The sequence below is a fragment of the Protopterus annectens genome, chromosome 5.part0 (assembly GCF_019279795.1).
Source record: "Protopterus annectens isolate FY-2018-M chromosome 5.part0, PAN1.0, whole genome shotgun sequence".
Lineage (NCBI taxonomy): Eukaryota > Metazoa > Chordata > Ceratodontiformes > Protopteridae > Protopterus > Protopterus annectens.
In genome coordinates, this window is record NC_056735.1 from 1642521883 (window position 1) to 1642543858 (window position 21976).

The window sequence follows — 21976 nt, forward strand, 5'->3', positions numbered from 1 at the left end:
AAACTTGAAACAATAGGACGCATTGGTGGAGTTGCAAGGTTCTTATGTATCTTAGGGAGCCCATACAGCATAGGGACCACAGGAAAATCAACTTTGAAATACTCAAACAACTGTTCAGAAATCATCCCAGTAATCAACAAATCAAACACCAGAAACTGGACCCTTTCAATGCAGCTTTTCAAAACTTGACCAGACACATTAGTATATGTAATAGAGTTACTTTGATCTATCATAGATTGTACATAGTTTTCCTTGTCCATCACAACTATGCCGCCCCCTTTATCTGCAGGGCGGATCTCTATGCTGTTTATACGTTTAAGCTCAAGCAAGGCTTGAGTTTCTGCAGTGGACAAATTAGCATAACCATTAATACATCTTTCAGAGAATTTCTCTCTCAATTGTTTTTCACAAATGTTAACAAACAGATCAATAGTCGCATTACTTGGTGGCATATATGTGCTAGATTTCTTAAAACTACATTCAATAGCACTTGAATCCTTAAACATTTTGTTTTCATGCCTTTTATACATATATTTTTTACGTATTTAAAATGTTTGCAGAGTGCTGCTTTTAACTAATTTGGCTTTTTGTAAGTCAAAGAAATTAGGCTTTATTTGCAGCATGATTGGTTGAATGAGCATTTATAAGGGTGTGTGCTGTTTTGTCTTTTAAACAGTCTGAAGAAGCGAATGTTATTCGCGAAAGCACTTACTTTTTGCAATAAATTTCTTCTGCAATAATTTCCTGCAGTGTGGAACCACTTCTCTTTTTATTTTTACTATACTGTAATTCGACCAATTGTACTACCATAATTTTTTACATTAAAAAAAGCTTTAATGATTACATGATTCTTTGAAACATGCTGTACTTGTAAAGTCAAATGTGAAATGCACTTCTTCCCTTGTTTTGCAGCCTGCCAGCTGCCTTGCATGCAAGGTATTGGTATAGCAGGTTTTGGGAATTTGACCTTACCCCACTGTGTGTTTGTGTTGTGTGTGTGTGTGTGTGTGTGTGTGTGTGTGTGTGTGTGTGTGTGTGTGTGTGTGTGTATATGTATGTATGTCTATATGGGTCTACTTTGGAAGCTTGAAGTTTCAAAACTTCGAACTTCATATAGTCGAGACCATAAGACCGAAAGTTTGAAACTTTGAACGGTTTAACTGGAGATCACTGTAAAGAGCGGAATGGGAAATTTACAGTTCTCCTCACTATAGTGCGATCTTGGCGTTGGTATATTTAATTAACAGGGAGTGTGGGAGGTGCAGGGGGGCTTGCCCCCTGGATAAGTGTAAAAAAAAATTGTCTTTAATTCTTTTTTTTTTTTTTATTGAAGTTTCAAACTTTCAAAACTTCAGTGTTAAGGTCTTGACCATATGAAATTTAAACTTTTAAAAGTTTGAGCTTCCATATGTGATATAATGCATATATTTGTTTATGTTTATATATTTTGTATTGCTATCGATACATATATATTTATATCTAATCTCTGTTTATATATAGTTAGCTATGGGGTATAGGGGGTTTGCCCCCAGCAAAAAATATTGTTTTGTTTTAGTTATTCAAACTTTTTAGTATAATCTAAAAAATCTTGCTTTTTTTGTATTTGTTACCGTATCCGATGTTTGATGGTAAATTCGTATATATATATATATATATATACACATATATATATATATATATATATATGTGTGTGTGTGTGTGTGTGTGTATATATATATATATATATATATATATATATATATATATATATATATATATATATATACACATATACACACACACTCTCACATGTATACATATACACAGATACATTGTGTATATATAAAAATATACTCATATACATATACACACACACATGTCTGTGTGTGGTGTGGTTTGAAAGATTTAAATTTCAGAATGTCGATATGCAAAATAGTGAGATGGAAATGTTGACGGCCTGAAGCATTGAAAGTGGAGTACTTCAAGAAGAGTATTTTTGCTGCTGTCATGGTACAATGGGGATCTGTTAATTTGCCCTTTTCTCCACTGTAGTGTGATCTCTCAGTTGGTATATATAATAGGCTGTGGGGATCACAGTAAACTTTGTACAAACTTCAAATATTTAATCCCTTCTACTTAGTTTATAATAGTCTGATCCTACAGAGCTTCAGTTTACTCTGAAGACAAGGACCTGAATATTTCAATGTACAAGTCAGGCAACAAGCATATAAAAAATATTTCAGAAGGTAATGCACTATATTTCTGAATCTGTAATATGACTTTCCAAGTCTTCTGATTTTCCATTACCCAACAGTATATCATGTAAAGGTGTGATGCAGATAAGCCAGGTATTAAGCATACACTGGATGGTCTGCACTAAGTCAGGGGTGCAACATAGTACCTAACTCTGCCCATGTAGAAGCAGAGTGCAAGCTATATTAATCTCTACTCTGTGCACCTCCAGCTGTCACAGTTCATGCACAGACAAGAGGTTCCTATTATTTCTTTTTATTTATTTATTAACATTTGTTTACTGGGTTGGTTCACTGGGCCAAAAAGTGCCCATTTTCAGTGGAGACCCAGGGAGAAAAGCTCCACAGTGATTTATACAAACAACAACATATATATCATGTACAGCAAGATATGACAATAAAGTAGGTTATTGACAATATAAACAAAGGCAATACCGTATACTACCAGTATAAGTAGTAGTAGCAAAAAATTATTACTCAGAAAATAGGAAGGATTTTGAGTAGGATGGAGGAGGAGTCAAATGGAGGTGGTAGTGGGAGAAGAGGAAGAGATCAAGTTGAGGAGTGGGAGAAAGATTTCAAGTTATGGAGTTTGAGGAACTGGCATGATCATAGCCACTATGAGGACAGGTGTTGTTTTAAGGATTTTTTGAAGAGAGATGTGCTGCTGGTGGATCTTGGAGTTTGTGGGAGAGAGTTCCATAATTTGGCAGTGGAGAAGAAGTGGAGCATTTGGCCAGCAATGAAGGTTGGTTTGCTAATTTGCAAGAGCATTTGGTTCTCTAAGCGGGGGGGGGGGGGTCTGTTAGGGTGATAGGGTTTAAATAGAGATGAAAGGGTAGGGCAGCTGGTAGGGTTGAATATTAGTTTATGGGCTGTTGTTAGTTGTATGTATGTGAGATGATGAGGAAGTTCTAGCCAGTTTAGTATGTGGAGTTAGTCACAGTGGTGGGATCAATTTTATTTGCTTGTGACAAATTTCACAATTTTGTTATAGCAAGTGTTTAGCTTGGATTTTAGACTGGTGTGTATGTTATTAAAGAGTGGAGCACTATAGAGTAGAGATGGGAGCAGGAAGGAGGTGGCAAGTGACAGTTTTGAGGGGAAGGTGAGGAATGTTTTGTGGTGGTATAGCATGCCCAGTTTTTGTTGAGCTTGTTTTATATTGTTATGAATATGCAAGTTGAAGGATAGGTGTTCATCTATAGTGACTCCTAATAGCTTGGTATGCGCGACAACCTCAATAGTAGTGTTATCCTGGGAGAGTATGGAGAAAGTGTCTGTAATTATAGTAGTGGTTTTCTTAGGGGTGAATAGCATAAGTTTTTTTTTTTTTTTTTTAGGGTTTAGGGCAAGATGGTTGTTAGTCATCCATATTTCAGTGGAGGTGAGTGCTGACTGGGTAAGTTTTAGGAGTTCAGGAGGAGAGTTGGCACTACAACTGATCGTGGAGTCATCTGCATACTGAATGACTGTGCTTTGAGAGAGAGTAGAGTGGAAATCGTTGATAAAAATGCTGAATAATAAAGGCCCTAGGATGGATCCCTGGGGAACACCAGTAGTAGTATTGAGGAATGGAGAGAGAGAGTGTAGCCATTTTGTAGCTTGTTGTCTGCCTGTGAGGCAGTTGGCAAACCATAGAAAGGTGGAGGGGGACATTCCTAAGTTGGTGAGTTTACTAAGGAGAAGTGGGTGGGATATAGTATCAAAGGCTTTGGAAAGGTCTAGAAATAGAGAGGAGACTAGCTTCCCTTGATTTACAGATTTACAGAAGGATATTAGAACTGTAGTGGTGCTGATGATGGGTCTGTAGTCATGCTGGGTTACTGATAGTAGGTTATTGTCTAGAAGATATTTAAGAAATTGGGTGTGGATACATTTTTCGAGGATCGTTGAAATAGGGGATAGAATGGCAATGGGTCAGAAGTTGGAGATATCACTGTTGTTTCTGCCTTTATGTAGTGGAAGGATGAAAGCTTTTTTCCAAATGGTGGGAACATATGACTCTTGAATGGACCGATTAAGAAGTAGGCTGACAGGGTATGCTATGGACTTTGCTGCTATTTGAAGGAATTCTGGGGGCAGACCATCAGGGGCATTGGTGCATGGCTTTAATTTCAGAAGCAGTTTCTTTACTGTGGTAGTGGAGATGGGTGTAAGTGAGAAGTTATGTAAGTGGGGGGGCATTATTAGTCTGGTCAGATGGGGTAGGATTATTATGAGGGAAATTGGTGGTGAGGTTAGATATTGTGTTTATAAAATATGAGTTGAAGAGGGTGGCTATTTCATTAGTAGTTTTTTCTGGATTGGGACAAGGATTACTGTTGGATCCTGGCTGGAGAAGGTTGTTTATTGAGCTCCAGAACTGCTTTGGGTTTAGTTTGTGTTGTTTTTGTAGAGTGTGGTACTATTCTTTTTTGTCCTTAATAATTAGGCACTTTACTTGGTTGCGAAGTTGTTTATAGTATATAAGATCAGAGTTATTTTTGTGTTTTTTCCATTGCTTCCAAGCTTTGTCTCTGGTGGCCATATTCTGTTTAGTAGTTCTAGAGAGCCATAGGGCGTGTTTAGGTTTTACTCTTTTTTTTTTGTCGGGAGGGGGGGTCTAGCCTGTTTAGGATACTTAAGAATGTAGAATTAAAAAATTCAACTGCTTTGTCTAGGGGGAGTGTTTTTAGGGTAGCCCAGTTAAAGCTGTTAAGAGTGTTGTTAAAGGAGGAAGGGCAGAAGTTGGATAGATTTCTAACATGTTTGTATAGATGCCTGTTTAATGGTGTTGAGGTGCTACGTATAATATAGGCTAGTAAGTGGTCGCTGATACTGTTTGGGAGAATTCCTGTGGTGGAGATTTTGTTGGGGTCAGAGACCATGATCCAATCTAAGATTGTTGCAATTTTTATTGGGTCTGGTAACATCAGTGACTTGTTGGCTGTAGTTGAATAGGTTTATGCTAGAGGGGGAGAGATTTTGTGATAAGTCTAACCAATTAATATTAACATCCCCAAGAATTATAGTTTCTGTGTTTATATTGCCGGATGTCCAAGCTAGGATATCATCTAATATGGTAATAAAACGAAAAAATGAGCCACTCCAGCTGAAGAGTCCTTAGTTAAAGTGGCGTTAAAAGTATAAGTATAACAAACTTCGGACTCACCACGACCAAACTATAAAACTGGTAAAATTTTATTAAGACGGTAAGCGCTTTCGCGTATCTTAAATACGCTTCCTCAGACCATGAACAACAAAATAAAACTGTAGGGTTATATAGTCAAGTGCAGCTTCATAAAGCAATAAAACAATAAAACAATTAATCAATTTAACTCATTAACAAATCTAAAAGCATCAAAGTTTCTTCAAATTCAACATGAATATGCAATGAATACAAGCCCATGTATGCTTAAAGATACACATACCATTACTATCATGCCCTAAACAAAATAAATTTCATTTAACTGAACAAATATAAAATAGTATATGTATTGTTGGATGGTAAACACTGTTACACAATTCATAGTTGTATAAATCTAAAAGTGGTTATAACTAAATAATTTATATAAATATATAAGGTATATACATAAAACTATTGAATGGATGAATAAATGAATTAATAAATATAATTTCTAAATTTGAAACAGATAAGAATAGTAATTATAATTGATTAATCAAAGAACCAATATTTAATACATATCAAATAAATATAAAATAAAGTAACTAGCTACTATGAATATCTTGAATCATTTAATAGACTTTCTGTAGCATATAATATTACTATGTGTTTACGTAAAATAAACACAAGTTAAGCTGCCTGTGCCAGGTTAATGGAAAAAATTCTTTATATATATATATATATATATATATATATATATATATATATATATATATAATTACTACAAAATTATGAACCAGCTCATCTACGTGTGTTAAGATAAGACCTGAGTGAAACATACATATTTAGACCAGGATAGTGATGTCCCTTCAGTTTAAAAATCCATTTTAACTCTTTTTGTTCTAGGTGATTCATGTAGTCACCACCTCTGGCATTTGGTTGAACAATCTGTAACACCCTGAACACAAAAGAGTGGTCAGGGAAAAGTATAACATGCTTAGCTAAAGCATTTAATTCATTTTTATTTTTAATGTCATACAGGTGGTTATAAATTCTACTTTTCAATTTCCTCTTGGTCAAACCTATATAAAACACAGAGCATAGCTCACATGTAGCTAAATAGATTAAACCAGAAGTTTCACATGAAGCCTGAAATCTAGGGCTAAAGGAGTATGTCAGCTCTGGATGTATAAACACCTGTTCTTTTGTTATAAATTTGCAGTAACTGCAGTGATTACAAGGACAGGTACCTAGTCTCTTACCATAGGAAGTTTTAACTGCTTGACCTGTTCCTGGAATATTGCATAAAAGCCTTTTTAAATTCTTATTATTTCTGTATGTAAAAAGAGGAGTCTTACCTACTATTTGTAACGTTTGTTCTTCAGTTGTTAATACTTTCCAATTATTAAAAATAATTTTTCTAATATTGGGGCTATCATTAGTGTACGTAGTTACAAAACGTGTCCTCTCAGTTGTGTTACTTGAACACTTTCTAGTATAAGCAATGACATGTGACTTATATTTAATTTCAACGTTGAGTGCCTCTGTCTCACCTAAAACTTGTTCTCTGATACGCTTTACAAGATTAATATCATATCCCCTGTCAGTGAATGTCTTTTCCATTTTATCTGCTTCAAGTAGCAGATCCAGATTGTCTCCACATAGTCTTGATAATCTGGTAAACTGTCTCTTTATAATACCGCCAAATACATGGTGGGGGGGATGCATGCTGTCAAATCGTAAGATTGTATTTTTCCAGCATGCTTTCCTATGCAAAGTGGAGGTCAGTTTACCCCCTCTGATGTCTAAACTGACATCTAGAAAATTCACTGAATCAAATGATGTTTCAGCAGTAAATCTAAGGAAACCGGTTGTTGTCTCTAAGTATTTCTTAAATAAGTTAAATTCTTCTATTGACCCATCCCATACAACTAAAATATCATCTACAAAACGCCTATATACCAGGACTTTACTAAACAAATGATGAGTAAAAACATATTCCCTTTCCCATTGATACATCACTAGATTGGCATATGTATTAGCACAAGGGGTGCCCATAGCCACCTATCTTAACACACGTAGATGAGCTGGTTCATAATTTTGTAGTAATTATGTATATATATATATATATATATATATATATATATATATATATATATATATATATATAAAGAATTTTCTCCATTAACCTGGCACAGGCAGCTTAACTTGTGTTTATTTTACGTAAACACATAGTAATATTATATGCTACAGAAAGTCTATTAAATGATTCAAGATATTCATAGTAGCTAGTTACCTTATTTTATATTTATTTGATATTTATTAAATATTGGTTCCTTGATTAATCAATTATAATTACTATTCTTATCTGTTTCAAATTTAGAAATTATATTTATTAATTCATTTATTCATCCATTCAATAGTTTTATGTGTATACCTTATATATTTATGTAAATTATTTAGTTATAACCACTTTTAGATTTGTACAACTATGAATTGTGTAACAGTGTTTACCATCCAACAATACATATACTATTTTATATTTGTTCAGTTAAATGAAATTTATTTTGTTTAGGGCATGATAGTAATGGTATGTGTATCTTTAAGCATACATGGGCTTGTATTCATTGCATATTCATGTTGAATTTGAAGAAACTTTGATGCTTTTAGATTTGTTAATGAGTTAAATTGATTAATTGTTTTATTGTTTTATTGCTTTATGAAGCTGCACTTTACTATATAACCCTACAGTTTTATTTTGTTGTTCATGGTCTGAGGAAGCGTATTTAAGATACTTGAAAGTGCTTACAGTCTTAATTAAATTTTACCAGTTTTATAGTTTGGTCGTGGTGAGTCCGAAGTTTGTTATACTTATACTAATATGGTAATGTTATTGCCAGGGGGAATGTACAGGGCAGTGATACAGAGGTCTTTGTATTCATTTATTTTTAGGAAAGTTGAGTTCGGCAGTAGAGAAGTTCAGTATAGGTAAATTGTATGGAACTATGATGAAGCTATTTGGATAGATCAGAGCTACTCCACCACCTTTTTTGCGGGTCCTATCTAAGCGTAGGCATGCAAAACCAGGGGGGAAGGAATTCAGAGTTTTTAATGTAAGGTTTAAGCCAGGTTTCTGTGGCAGCAATAATGTCGGATTTGTTATGTGCTGTCCAGGCATGGAATTGAGGGACTTTATTTCGAATACTTTGAAGGTTGATTGTTGTTATATTTAAGGATTTGAGGGAGCTGTGTGGGCTTGGGGATGAGGTTGGGGGGCCAGGATTGGGATGGATATCTCCGCATAAGGTTAGTTTAGAGGGCTTATGTAGGAGAGTACAGAGTTCTAGCTTTTTTCTTAGGCTGTGGTATGGGTGGATAGGCGGGTGTGAGTTGAGTTTACAGTTTAGGTGGAGTAGTTTTGATTTAAAGCAAATAATGCAGTCTGTTAGGTATAGGTTAGGTGAGATGTCATGGTACGTATTGGATGGTAAACTATGGGTAGAGATTTTGGAGGTGGTGTTCTGATAGAAGTCTCTAAGTTGGAGTGAGGTAAGTTATAGTAGGAAGGTTAAAGGTAACAGGAGTATGAGGGGTATAAGAGTATGTCTAAGTGGCATAGTGTTATACTTGGTAGAAGTGTTGAAGAGTTTTGTAGGTTATTGGGTGAGGGGTACTAAAGGAAGTGTAAGAAGTAGAGTAGGTGGAGGAGGAGGAGGCTAAGAGTAACTGGAGGTAATAGGAATAACCAATGGTGGCTGTAAGTTACAAAGGAAGAGTGTGTAGTGGATGTAATTAGCTGTGAGATGAGGGGGTGGTGCTAAGGTGAAAATAAATGTAATTGAAGTGAGGGTGGGTGGAAATGGGGGTAGGGTAGGGGAGCGGAGTGAGCCCGAGTGCAGCAAGGACGAACGGAGCGGGGGTAGAACCAAATCACACACCTGGCGAGAAAAGAAAAACAATCAGGGAATAAAACTGGAGAGAGCTGTAATTGAGGTAAGTTGCAGGGGTAGCTTGTAGAAAGAATAACTACATGGGAAGAGTCCTACTGAAGAATACACAAGGTTCTTGGGGTGGCTAGACTAATGGGGGTGCTAGTGGCCCTGGGGAGCTGGCAGGTAGAGAACTGCGTTCTGCAGCACTAAACACAGGGTTATATTTAGGGGAGAAAAGAGTTATGTAGGGAATGAGAGAACAGAGGAAGTAAACCTTTTAATATGGAGGTAGATAGGTTGTGGGGGGAATTAGTAAAAGAAGCAAGCTATCAACAGGGGGACTATTGAGTTAGGACCCAGGCTGTGTCCACACCAATGTAAGGACAGTTAAATTACATACAGTTGTAAGGAGCCTTGTATAAGCTTCCAAAATTAAAGGCCTCTTTGTAATTAGAAGGGTTGTAATGGTTCCTTTGTAAGGAGCACCTACACTATAAGCTGGAGGAAGCAGTCCCTTGCAGATAGAGTATTATGTGGCTTCCCGCACAAACTGTCTCGCAGTGCAGTCTTCACAAAAATTTTCAGAATGAGGGAGGGGGCACCATGCAGAAACATGGGTAAAAGCAACAAGTGAACTGAAAGAGAGGGTGAGAGAAGAGGTATTAGAGTGCAGTACACCAAGACCAGCGGAAAAATATTAGAACAAGCAAATACAGTATTTAAAGGTCACATAAAACACCTGATATATGATATAATTATTCCAAGCATTCAGTTCCAGCATTTAAAGGTAACATAAAGCATATAATACATAACATTCCAAGCAAAAAACAATATTCTTGCATGTAGGCAGCAGTGTATATTGCAGACTAAATTATTGGCACACTTGTGTACCTCCTATTCTGGTCACGTGCATATGCTGTTACTATTACAGTCAATGATTGTCTTTTGCAAGTAAGAGCCCAAGAAACCAAAGTGTAATAATGAAATGCAGTTGTAACATACCATTACAGAGAAAAAATGGCCCAAAGCTGCAGACTGCTACATTAACAATGACGCCGCACAGAAATGCGGGGGGGGTAGGTTTTACCTTGTTACACGCACTGCCCTTGCTGAACGACTTTGCTTAGGATATGGTTGTAGCAATTTACAACAAGCCAGCTGTGTGTTTCAAGTGTAGGCAGTAGAACAATATCCCAATTCACAAAGAGGTATGCACGAGTCGCAAATACAGTGATTTAGGCATTTACAGAGTGGCGTTTGGATGTAAAAATACAGGCTAATGCAGGCTACAAAATGAATCCAGATAGTTATGATAAGTCCAGAGACTTACGCTTGAAATATTCAGATGCTTACTAACAATTGATACTCTTCACAGGCTACAAGCAGACTAAGAACAGGTCCAGACATTTAAAATGCAATCAGAGACACTGTAGGGGAGATAGATATTCAAAAATGGCGCCCATATCTCAGGAAGCCTAAATAAACTTGGTCCAGATGTTTGAGGGTATGGGAGGGACAGAGAACAGTAAATCCTTTGATAGGACAGGGTGCTGTGATAATTGACACCAAATCGCACACCCGGCGAGAAAAGAAAAACAATCAGGGAAAAAAAATGGAGAGAGCTGTAATTGAGGTAAGTTGTAGTGGTAGTTTTTAGAAAGAATAACTATATGGGAAGAGTCCTACTGCAGCATGCACAAGGTTCTTGGGGTGGCTAGAGTAATGGGGGTGTTAGTGGCCCTGGGGAGCTGGCAGGTAGAGAACTGCGTTCTGCAGCACTAGACACAGGGTTAAATTTAGGGGGAGAAAAGAGTTATGTAGGGAATGGGAGAACAGAGGAAGTAAACCTTTTATTAAGGAGGTAGATAGGTTGGGGGGACTAGTAAAGGAAGCAAGCTATCAAAAGGGGGACTCTTAAGTTAGGACCCAGGCTGTGTGCACACCAATGTAAGGACAGTTAAATTACATACAGTTATAAGAAGCCTTGTACAAACTTCTAAAATTAAAGGCCTCTTTGAACTTAGAAGGGTTGTATAGTTCCTTTGTAAGGAGCACCTACACTATAAGCTGGAGGAAGCGGTCCCTTGCAGGTAGAGTATTATGTGGCTTCCTGCACAAACTATCTCGTAGTGCAGTTCTCATAAGAATATTCAGAATGAGGGAGGGGGCACCGTGCAGAAACACAGGTAAAAGCAACAAGTGAAACTGTAAGCTGGAGGAAGCGGTCCCTTTCAGGTAGAGTATTATGTGGCTTCCAACATGAACTATCTCGCAGTGCAGTCCTCACAAGAATGTTCAGAATGAGGGAGGGGGGCACCGTCCATAAACACAGGTAAAAGCAACAAGTGAATTGGCGTGCAACACAGGGCCAGGAGACACGGTAGGGGAGATAGATATTCGAAAATGGTCATAAAGTGCTTTTTTCTTTTTTCTGGGTTTTATTGACAAGGCTGAAAACAAGGGCTTTAAAATGTTCCAGAGATTAAGGTCTCCTTTTTACATCTGTACCTGGAGAAAAACTTAACACAGTAGTAGAGTCTCATTTAGATTCCACAATCTTCCCTTTTAGTCTTCACTACCAACTCACTTTGTAACCTGCTTATATAGCAATTTATTCACTGTGAATTGTGGCATTTTAGTCTTTGCCATTTTTTCTAGTGCCCTGGGTCGGCACTATTTGTAGAGTGTGATCTTTGTCCTTCTTAAGTCTTTACACATATGCTAGTTTTTAACTTTTGCCTAAACATCCTCCATTCTCTTCGCTTGTCACTTCCCTCTGCAGTTACTGTGCCACCTTTCTTCACAGTAAGTACTGAGTGAAGGAACTTGGTCAGCACTTCTGACTGTTCACCTTTTTTTTCTGTACCTGCCCTCATATTTCCATAGTGACTCCAGCTCTTGCCTAACCTTTTTCCTTTCACTTATATAACTGAAGATTTTTGGCTTTCCATTCTTTCCCTTCCCTTTTATATTGCTTTTTAATTCTGATTCAGATTTTTCCCTTATCTGCTACACCAGACACTTCCTTACCTTCTCATGCTCCTTTCTACAGCTCTACAACTCCCTGATGTTCTTCGTGTTTCACTGTTGTAGTCATAACTGTAGGGTACTCCTGCCGGCAGGCAGCCCGAGGTCGGCCAGAATATCAAAGTCTGGGTCCGGCGTCGGCTGTATCAGCTAGACCCCTGACGTCAGAGCGCATGGGTATAAAGCGGACAGCCGACGCCATCTTCTCCAGTCTTTCTTGCCGTGCGGTGCAAAGCAGTTCGCTAGTTGTTGGTTGGCTTTTTCAAGACAACCTGGTGTGATTGTCGTCGGTCCGAATTATACTTCTCTTCTCAAAGCTAAGTACCCCGTTGGGGAAACCTTTTTCTTGCTCATCCGATGTCAGAAAAAGTTAATAATTGTGTAGCGCGTGGAAAACAAATACCTCATAAAGATTTCCACTCTTACTGTCTACCTTGCTTAGGCCCTGACCACGACGTTTCTTGCTGTCGGTTCTGTGCCAGGTTTATTTCTCGCACTATTAAGCGTAGGTACGATTGGGCCTTGAATTACTTCGGTAGACGATTTAATTATAGGATGTCGTCGGATACTTTACCGACTACCGGAATACAGAAGAAACGCAAAGACAAGGACAGGCCTCCGAGGTCCAAACAGGATACTTTGCAGCCGGAGCCAGCTTCGGGTTTGGCGGTCGTCAGTGAGGCGCTTTTGCAGCCCCTGTCGTCCACCACTTCAGAACTGATGGCCGACACGGACTCACATGGGGAGCCATCTAGGCCTAGTAATTTGTCTGCTGCAGGACCTTCGGACGTCGCTCCTTCAGATGGGTCCAGAACCGCTGTGCAGGTACCGGCTTCTGAGGGGTCTTCAGGCCTTCACACATTACTATTTCCACAAAGACAAAGGCTAAGTCAAAGACTCCTGTTAAACCCAGACTTTCTGCTCAAGCTTCTTCGGATTCAGCTCCTAAGACTCAGAAGCAATTACTACGGATGGCTGAGGATTTATTAACTATGATTAGGGGCTCTAACCCTCCTCCTGAGAAAAGGCCTAGACAGGATATCCCTTATGATTCCTCTGATCAGGCTTCTGTATCTTCTGTTTCTTCCTCTGATCAGGATTACTCTTTTCCTCCTTATGAGGATTCGGATGCAGAGGATTCTGTTCCCTCTGCCTCCCCCCCTGAAGATTTCTCTTTGGGGAAACCTTGCATGAGATGAGGGAGCATTTTCATTGGGAAGGTCAGGATTATTCTGCTTCCAAAAAGAGACTTAGGGAATTTCTTCTTCTCCCTCAGCACAGGCCTTTGGCTATTCCTCCTGTACTTGACATTGTGGATGATGCCTTCTCTGAAGCTAACTTGAATCCTGATTCCATGCCGCCTGCTCCTTCTAAGCCTGATAGATTTTACAGGGTCCCTGATTCCCATCAATTCTTATTTAACAACCCTTCTGCTGATCCTGAAACTATTTCGCAGAGTTCCAAGGCTGCTAAGGCCACCTCCTCTAAGAATCTTATCCCCTCTGAAAAGGATTCTCTTGCCTTGGACAGGTGGGGCAAAAAGGTTTATACTTTAGCTACCCTTTCTATTAGAGCTTTTAATTGCCAGTTTCACATGTTTAAGTATCAACAGTTTATTTTATCTGTTTTAAAACAAAGGCTTTCTACCTTTTCTGCATGTGCTGAGGACAAGGAATTACAGGATGTGTTGCATGCAACTGAACAAGTTAGCAAACATAGTTTACATTGTGGTTTTGATGCCTTAGAGGCTTCTTGCAGGGCGGCTGCCTCTGGTACTGTTATCAGGAGACATGCTTGGCTTCGTGAGCAGAATTTGCCTGAACAAGTTAAGGCTAAATTGCTAGATGCTCCTGTTCAGCATGATGTCTTATTTGGATCTAAGGCTGAGGAAGTTATTAAAAAGATGGAAGAAAAAGCCAAATCTATGCAGACTGTAAAAGATTTTTTGCAAGTGCAGCCTCCTAGATTTTCCAGAAATTGGCCCTCCAAAAATTGGTCTTTTCCCACTTCTGACAGGCCTCAAAGGGGAAGATATAGACGCTCCAGAGGTCGGGCGCAGGCTCAGGCCTCTTATAGATCTAGACAGTGGACTGCTTCTTCACCTAGAAGGGGAGAAGACAGACCTCAAACCCAAAGAAAGCAAACCCAATGACTCCCTCTGTTGGGCTTCAGGTCCTCCTTTCCTGGATGCCCCTCTCAGAGGAAAACTTTCTCTTTTTTACCAAAATTGGACTCACATTACCCAGGACAAATGGGTGTTGGACGTGATTTTGAAAGGCTACAGATTCCACTTATACACTCTGCCAAAGCCTTCCGGCTGGCCAGATCTGCCAAAACATCAATGGACAGAGGCCTTAAATCAAGTGGACGCTTTATTGGCCTTAAGAGCCATAGAACCTGTTCCACCTCTAGAGGTGGGGAAAGGTTTTTACTCGAGACTTTTTCTGGTCCCAAGAAAACAAAACTCCTGGAGACCTATTCTGGACCTCTCAATATTAAACACCTTTTTGGAAATTCCAAAATTCAAGATGCTTACACTTCAACAACTTCTTCCAATGCTCTCACAAGATGCTTGGATGGTAACATTGGACTTAAAAGAGGCTTACTTACACGTCCCCATAAGGCAACAATGCAGAAAGTACCTCAGATTCAAGGCAGGCTCGAGACGCTTCCAATTCTCTGTACTGCCATTTGGCTTATCTACTGCGCCCAGACTTTTCACCAAATGCCTGGCTCCAGTAGTAGCTTACTGCAGACTTCAGGGGATTCAGATTTACCCCTATCTGGACGACTGTCTAATTCAGGCAGACAGCAAAGACCTTTTACTTCAACACCTGCATTTTGTTCAACGTCTTCTCCTTCTACTGGGATTCTCAGTGAACACAAAAAAGTCACATTTGATTCCTTCTCAACGAATGACCGTCTTGGGAGCTCTTTTAGACACCAGTTTACAGATGGCCTTCCTTACTCCGGAAAAACAGTTACAGCTGGCTTCAATCTTCAACACCTTGGCAACATTGACTCAGCTCACTGCAAGGAAATTCCTGCAGGCTTTGGGCTACATGGCCTCTTGCATACTGTTGATTCCAAATGCGAGGCTTCACATGAGGAAACTTCAATGGTACCTAAAGAGTGTATGGTCTCAGCATTGCCACAGTCTGGATACAATGATTCCACTGATTCCCTGCCTCCAGAAGGAATTCCTTTGGTGGTCCAGGGCGTGTGTTTTGAATGAAGGGAAGCCCTTTCGTCTTCCTCAACCTACTCGGATCATAACCACGGACGCCTCGGATTATGCTTGGGGAGCTCATTTTCTAGACAAATGCCAACAGGGTTCTTGGACAAACACCTTCTATGGCACATCAACTTAAAAGAAATGTTAGCAGTCCAAAATGCTCTTCTAGCCTTCCAGACTCTTTTGAAGCCAGGACCTCTGCTAATTCGAACAGACAATACCACAGTCATGTGGTACATAAACAAGCAAGGGGGCTCTCACTCTTACCCCCTTTGCAGACTAGCCATGACATTATGGGACACAGCCCTAAATTTGAATCTGGATCTTCAGGCACAGTTCATTCCAGGAAATCAGAATCTCTTAGCAGACAGCCTAAGCAGAAACATTTTGGACCCTCACGAATGGATGTTGGACCCCAACTTATTCAGCAAGATAACTGCAGTTTGGGGCTGTCCTCAGATAGATCTGTTTGCATCCCATCTCAACCATCAGTTGCCTCTCTTTTGCACCAGGTCCTTCCACAAGACAGCTTGGAAAGTGGATGCCCTGTCCTTCAGCTGGAGGAATCTTTCAGGATATGCCTTCCCTCCTCTTCCTCTTCTGCCTCGGGTATTGCTAAAGATAAAGCTGGACAAACCCAAACTGATCATTTTGATAGCTCCAAATTGGCCTCATCAGTTTTGGTACCCTACTCTACTGCACCTTTGCTTGGAACCTCCTTGGAGTCTTCCTCTGACCCATTCTCTACTGTCCCAGCATCAGGGTCAGGTATTTCAGTCTCATATCAAGACTCTCTGCCTGGCAGCTTGGCTCATCAAAGGCAATTGATTCCTTCTTCTCTTCCTAAACAAGTTTTAGATTTTCTTTTGGAAGCTAGGCATCCTAGTACAAGGAAATCTTATGCTTCTAAATGGAAAAGATTTTGTATTTGGATGCAGGATCGTGGCTCTGATCCTTTAATACCTGATATTCCATCTATTTTACTTTATCTCTCAGACCTTTTGATTAAAGGTCTTTCCTTTTCTTCCATTAAAATTCATGCTTCTGCTATTTCGGCTCATTTCAGTTGTGATCCTCCCATTTTTTCCCACCAGCTGGTTAGACAATTTCTGAGAGGAGCTAAGAATTTAAGACTTCCTAGATCTCCTCTTGTCCCTCCTTGGGATCTCAACTATGTCTTGGAAAAGCTTACTTTGCCTCCCTTTGAGCCTGCTGCCTCTGCGGATATTAAGTTCTTATCCTGGAAGACAGCTATCTTGTTGGCCTTGACTTCTGCCAGAAGGGTGTCTGAGTTACAAGCCCTCATGGCCGTGGAACCATACCTCATCTTCCATCAAGACAGAGTTTCCTTGAGGACCAATCCTACTTTTATGCCTAAGGTAGTTTTTAGAGTGGCTCTAAATCAGACTATTCACCTTCCTACCTTTTTTCCAAAACCCCAAAATAAGGGGGAAAGGATTTTGCATTCATTGGACGTACACAGGCAACTACGTTTTTACCTGGACAAAACTAAAAGTTTCAGAAAATCAGATCAACTGCTTATCTCATTTACTTCCAGTTCTCTAGGTAAAGCTATTTCTAAGCAAACTATTTCCAAATGGATTGCTCATGGAATAAGATATTGTTACTCTCTTTATGGAAAACAGATTCCAGGTACCGTCAGGACTCATTCTACTAGAGCAGCTGCCACTTCAGCAGCCTTTCTCAGAGGATTTCCAACCAAGGACATTCTGGAGGCTGCCACTTTGAGTTCTGTGCATACCTTTTCCAAGCACTATAACCTCCCTTTGTACTCTAAGTCTAGGGCAGGCTTTGCCTCTGCTGTCTTGCAGGGTCTTCTAGCTGCTCCTTCTTCTTCATAACCTCCTCCCGTGTTCTCAGCTTTGGGATTCTACCCTACAGTTATGACTGCAACAGTGAAACACGAAGAACATAGTACAGTTGTGTATACCTACCATAAATGTAGATGTTCGAGTGTCTTCACTGTTGCAGTCGGTGTTTCCCTCCCTCCAGACCCCTCTTGCTTCTCTTTGCTTACTGTGTTTCCTTTTCCACTACCTTTCTGGTGTATTTGTGTTTCCCTAGGGACACCTTTTGGTTTTATGGGGGCTTCTGACATCAGGGGCAAGAAAGGCTGGAGAAGATGGCGTCGGCTGTCAGCTTCATACCCATGCGCTCTGACGTCAGGGTTCTAGCTGATACAGCCGACGCCGGACCCAGACTTTAATATTCTGGCCGACCTCGGGCTGCCTGCCGGCAGGAGTACCCTACAGTTATGACTGCAACAGTGAAGACACTCGAACATCTACATTTATGGTAGGTATACACAACTGTACTTTCTTCTTCTTTAAAAAATATCTTCCTGTTTATCCTTGTTGTCTTTTATACTTTCCCTTTTATTTTGACTATTTCCTTCCTGTTTCTTTTTCATTTTTATTTATTCATATATTTGTTGTCCAGAGGAGAGTACTGATCCATTTGGTCAATCCTGTTCACGGTTGATGGATACCAAGAGTATACTCTAGCATTCAGTAGGTGCAAGCAAAGATCTGGGCTGGGCAGAACCCCAGTTCATCACAGGATGCACACACTGTGTGCAGATTTGTGAGAAATTTAAAGAGCTTATCTAACAGCATGTCTTTGGTTTGTGGAGGGAAACCCTGGCTCCCTTATTTACTGTGAGGACTTGCAGACTTGCTAAAGTCATTAACTGTAAGAGAAATGTAGCACTTTAAACTCTGTAGTGTTGTGATGTTACTTGGCCGTCGCAGTATAGGTGTGTTATAAAATGTAATCATCATAGAAATCTGCCATTACTTTCTTTGTATACTGTCTTGTGTTGTTGATCTAGTAAAATATGACTGCATTCAGACAGTCTGAGTATCGTAATGATTATTGTTGCACTTTTCATTCATTTGAGATGTAATGAGATTCTCATATTTGCAGCCTGGTATGTTTACTTTTTTGTTCCAGATTTATGAAGCTCAGCCAGAATTTTCCAAGGCCTTTAACACTTCCGAATTTATTCCTTTTCCTCGTCTGCTTTCAATGGTGATGATAACTACAGTGCCTCCAGTGTGTACTAAAGCCATGTTTTCTCAGGGATTAAATGTAAGTTTTCTGTGGTTCTGGCAAAAACGTTTTGGCAAATCAAAGAGCTGTCGCTGATTAAAAAAAAATGTTCACATACAGTTAGTCTTTCTAACATTGCTTTGCATACAAATGAAGGAGTGTGGCTCCACATAAAATAAAAATGTGTTTGATAGTATTTTTATTTTGCATTTTTTATGTGGAGCCTTTTTGCAGTGATTGATATCTGAATATAGGGCTTGAGACTGTGGGGGGGACGATATGATTGGTTTCAGAAGATAATCTGCTGTATGTATACAGGCATTCATGATGATTCTGTGTGCAGTTTCCCTGATTACCAATAACTTCAAATGGCTACACTGAAAATAAGAACCACCAAAAGTCGGTAATAAAGCATAAGAAGCATAAAAAAATCCTCAAAATATTAATTTTACAGTGTATATTTTGAGAACAGTGAAACATACTTTCAGTGAATCAAAAACAGGGTTTTTTGCAGGGACAGGTCCCCTGTGACCCATTTGGGAGGATCCCCCACATACCCTAATTTGTATATACGAATTCCACGATTGCACAGCAGTGAAGAAAAAGCAAGTCACAGCTGAAAGTGGTTTTTAGCGTAATCATTTTCAGCACTCAGTGTAATTCCATTCAGATTTGTCTTATTCCTTTAAAGAACAGGATTAAACAGCTTTTCTTTCCTTTTGCGTTATAGTTTTGCACTTTGTGAAAAGCATGCTATGTGGGTTGTGTTCACCGATTTTGTTTCTAGCATTGCTTCAAAGATTCAATAGAATGTCCTTTAAATGCACGTATTGTTGTAGTTGGATTTCGTGTTGTGTTCTATTTAATACACGCTGTGTGTTTAAAAAAGTAAGATGAAAAAGGAACATAATTGAAGGATTAGCTAGTTAATTAATTGATTGCATACAATGAATTCATTTTAATTATTTAATTAGTAAGAGGTTATTTGTATAAATATGGATGAAATTAAGCTGATGTATAAACCTAAAGAAGCGTACCTTGGCAGTACGTGAAAGCGCTAGTTTTATATAATAAACATCTTTCGTTTACAACATCGTAGTGGCTTCTGAACAATTTTGTCTTTGCTTCAAAGAAATTAGTTAAATAAGGTAGGAAAAAAGGAGAAGCCATGCAGTGATTGGAGATTTATAGGTTCATAGGTTCATACTAGGCTATCTGCCCTAGGGCATTTATAAGCCTAGCCAGAGTGTGTTTGGCTTTCGCCACCCATTTTAAATTAATTTTGCTATGCCCTTTTTCGAGGTTAGTATACTGTGCCTCTGTCTAACAGTGACACAGAAGTGATACCTGGGGTAAACCTACGATCTCCCATCCACTCATCAAGATTCCTCTTGAAGAGAGTCAATGAGGGACTCTGCCTAACCTGGACTGGGATTTTATTCCAGAGTGAAGAGAGCCTCTGGGTTTGAATCTGTCCCTCCAGCATGTCCTATTTATTTCAGTGCTGAGGTTCAAGTCTCTTGAGCGCGTAGCTCTATGGGATTTGGATTTTCTGAGGTGCAGCATGTCCGTTAATTCCGGGTTGGACATGGCTTTATACGTCAAGCACAGACCGCCTCTGAGCAGGCGGTATGCCACTGAGTAGAGCTGGAGTTTCTTTAACCGGGCAGCATATGGCATCTGTTTGAGCCCTTTGATCCTCTTGGTGAGGTACTTTTGGGGTCTTTCCAGTTGCTGCAGGTGTCTGGTAAGGTACATCCCAAAAGGGGCATTGTACTCAATTATGGGCCTGATGAGGGATGAGTAAAGAGGCACGATGACCTCCCCTGATCTAGATGTGAATCCCTTCATGATTAGGTGGGCTATATAAAATGTTCTTCTAACCACTTTGGCCACGTGGTTGTCAAATGAGAGATTGCTATCAACTTGGGTCCCCAGGTCCCTAATTACTTCTTCTGTACTTAATGGATTACCACCTATGTGGTAATTTGTGGGCACTTTGTTTTTGCCAAAGGGGATGACTATCCACTTTTTGGTGTTTAGCTTGAGGCCATGACTCTGGCACCAGTTGTCTGTTTCTATGAGGCCCTTTTGGAGGATGCTTATGTCGGCTGTAGAGTCGCTTATGGCACCCAGTTTGCAGTCATCTGCGAACTTGGTCAGCCACAGTCCTTCCGTGTTGGCCTGTACCTCCGAGAAATATATACCGAACAAGAGAGGTCCCAGGACTGAGCCTTGTGGGACGCCACTTGTAACTGGTCTGGAGTCTGACATGGCTCCAGCATTTCTAACCATGTGGGTACTGTCCTTGAGCCAGTTTGCAACCCATCTAGTGACATAGGAGTTTATATTTAAGCTGGTGAGCTTATCTATAATGTCCGAGTGGGGTATTGTATTTTGCGAGGTCCAGGTAAGCTGTGTGGACCACCTTCCCCTCGTCAATGGCCTTGGTGACTGTTTCAAAGAAATCAACCAGGTTTAAGAGGCAGGATCTGCCCTTAACAAAGCCGAACTGGGTAGGATCCAGTGTTTGTAGGTCCCCAATATCTTTATTTATGAGGTCCACGATGATCCTTTCCATAGCTTTGCAGACCAAGCTAGTCAGGCTTATGGGGCAATAGTTTCCAGGATCCGTTGAGGCACCACCTTTGTGGAGAGGGACCACTGTTGCTGTATGCCACTCTTTGGGTATATATCCTGTAGTAAGGCTGAGATTGAAGAGTAGTTTTATGTTTGGGTTTAGCTCTTCTTGGAGTTCATGTGGGACGCAGCCCGGGACACCGTCTGGTCCCATTGATGCTGTATTTTTTGCTTTGGAGTGGGTGGCTCTTACCTGAGCATCTGAGATGTCGGGGGCAGCACTACTCCTTGTAGCATGAGCCTCGTACCATTTAGACTACTAGGTGTGGTCATTGGGGCTTTATCCCCACCTCCCAGAATGAGCAGGTAGAGATGGAGAAAAAAGGAACACACATAAAAGGTTTCATATTACATTTTAAATGCATGTTATGAATGTGAGCATTCAAGTGGGGTGGGTTTGGTATAATGGTTAAGGTCTTCACCTCATAGACAAAAGATTGTAGGGTTTGATTCTAACTTTTTGTTACTGGCTAGGCTTAAAATGGCCCATCAGGACAGTTAGTCTGATATTCACCTATGAACCCTGTCAGCAGAGTTTGCATTAGAAACTGACAAACTATCATAGTGAATCTTTTTGATGTGTGCTTAATATATTCTAAAAGATAAGCAGTGAAAATGGCATGTAGAAATTAAAATATTTATCTTGATCTCCATTAGAATATAGATCATACGTTCCTGAGTTTAAGTAGTATTTCTGAGTTATTTAAAATTTAGTTAGTTCAGGTGCTCAAAA

General features: G+C 39.7%; 1 protein-coding gene across 1 annotated transcript in view; it reads left to right on the plus strand.

The window, feature by feature from the left end:
• URB1 (URB1 ribosome biogenesis homolog) overlaps positions 1 to 21976 on the plus strand; it is a 1941236-nt gene that overhangs the window by 406162 nt on the left and 1513098 nt on the right. Inside the window, exon 10 of the mRNA XM_044071429.1 lies at positions 18505 to 18642. Within this exon, the coding sequence (XP_043927364.1) occupies positions 18505 to 18642 (138 nt within the window). The remainder of the gene's footprint in view (positions 1 to 18504; positions 18643 to 21976) is intronic.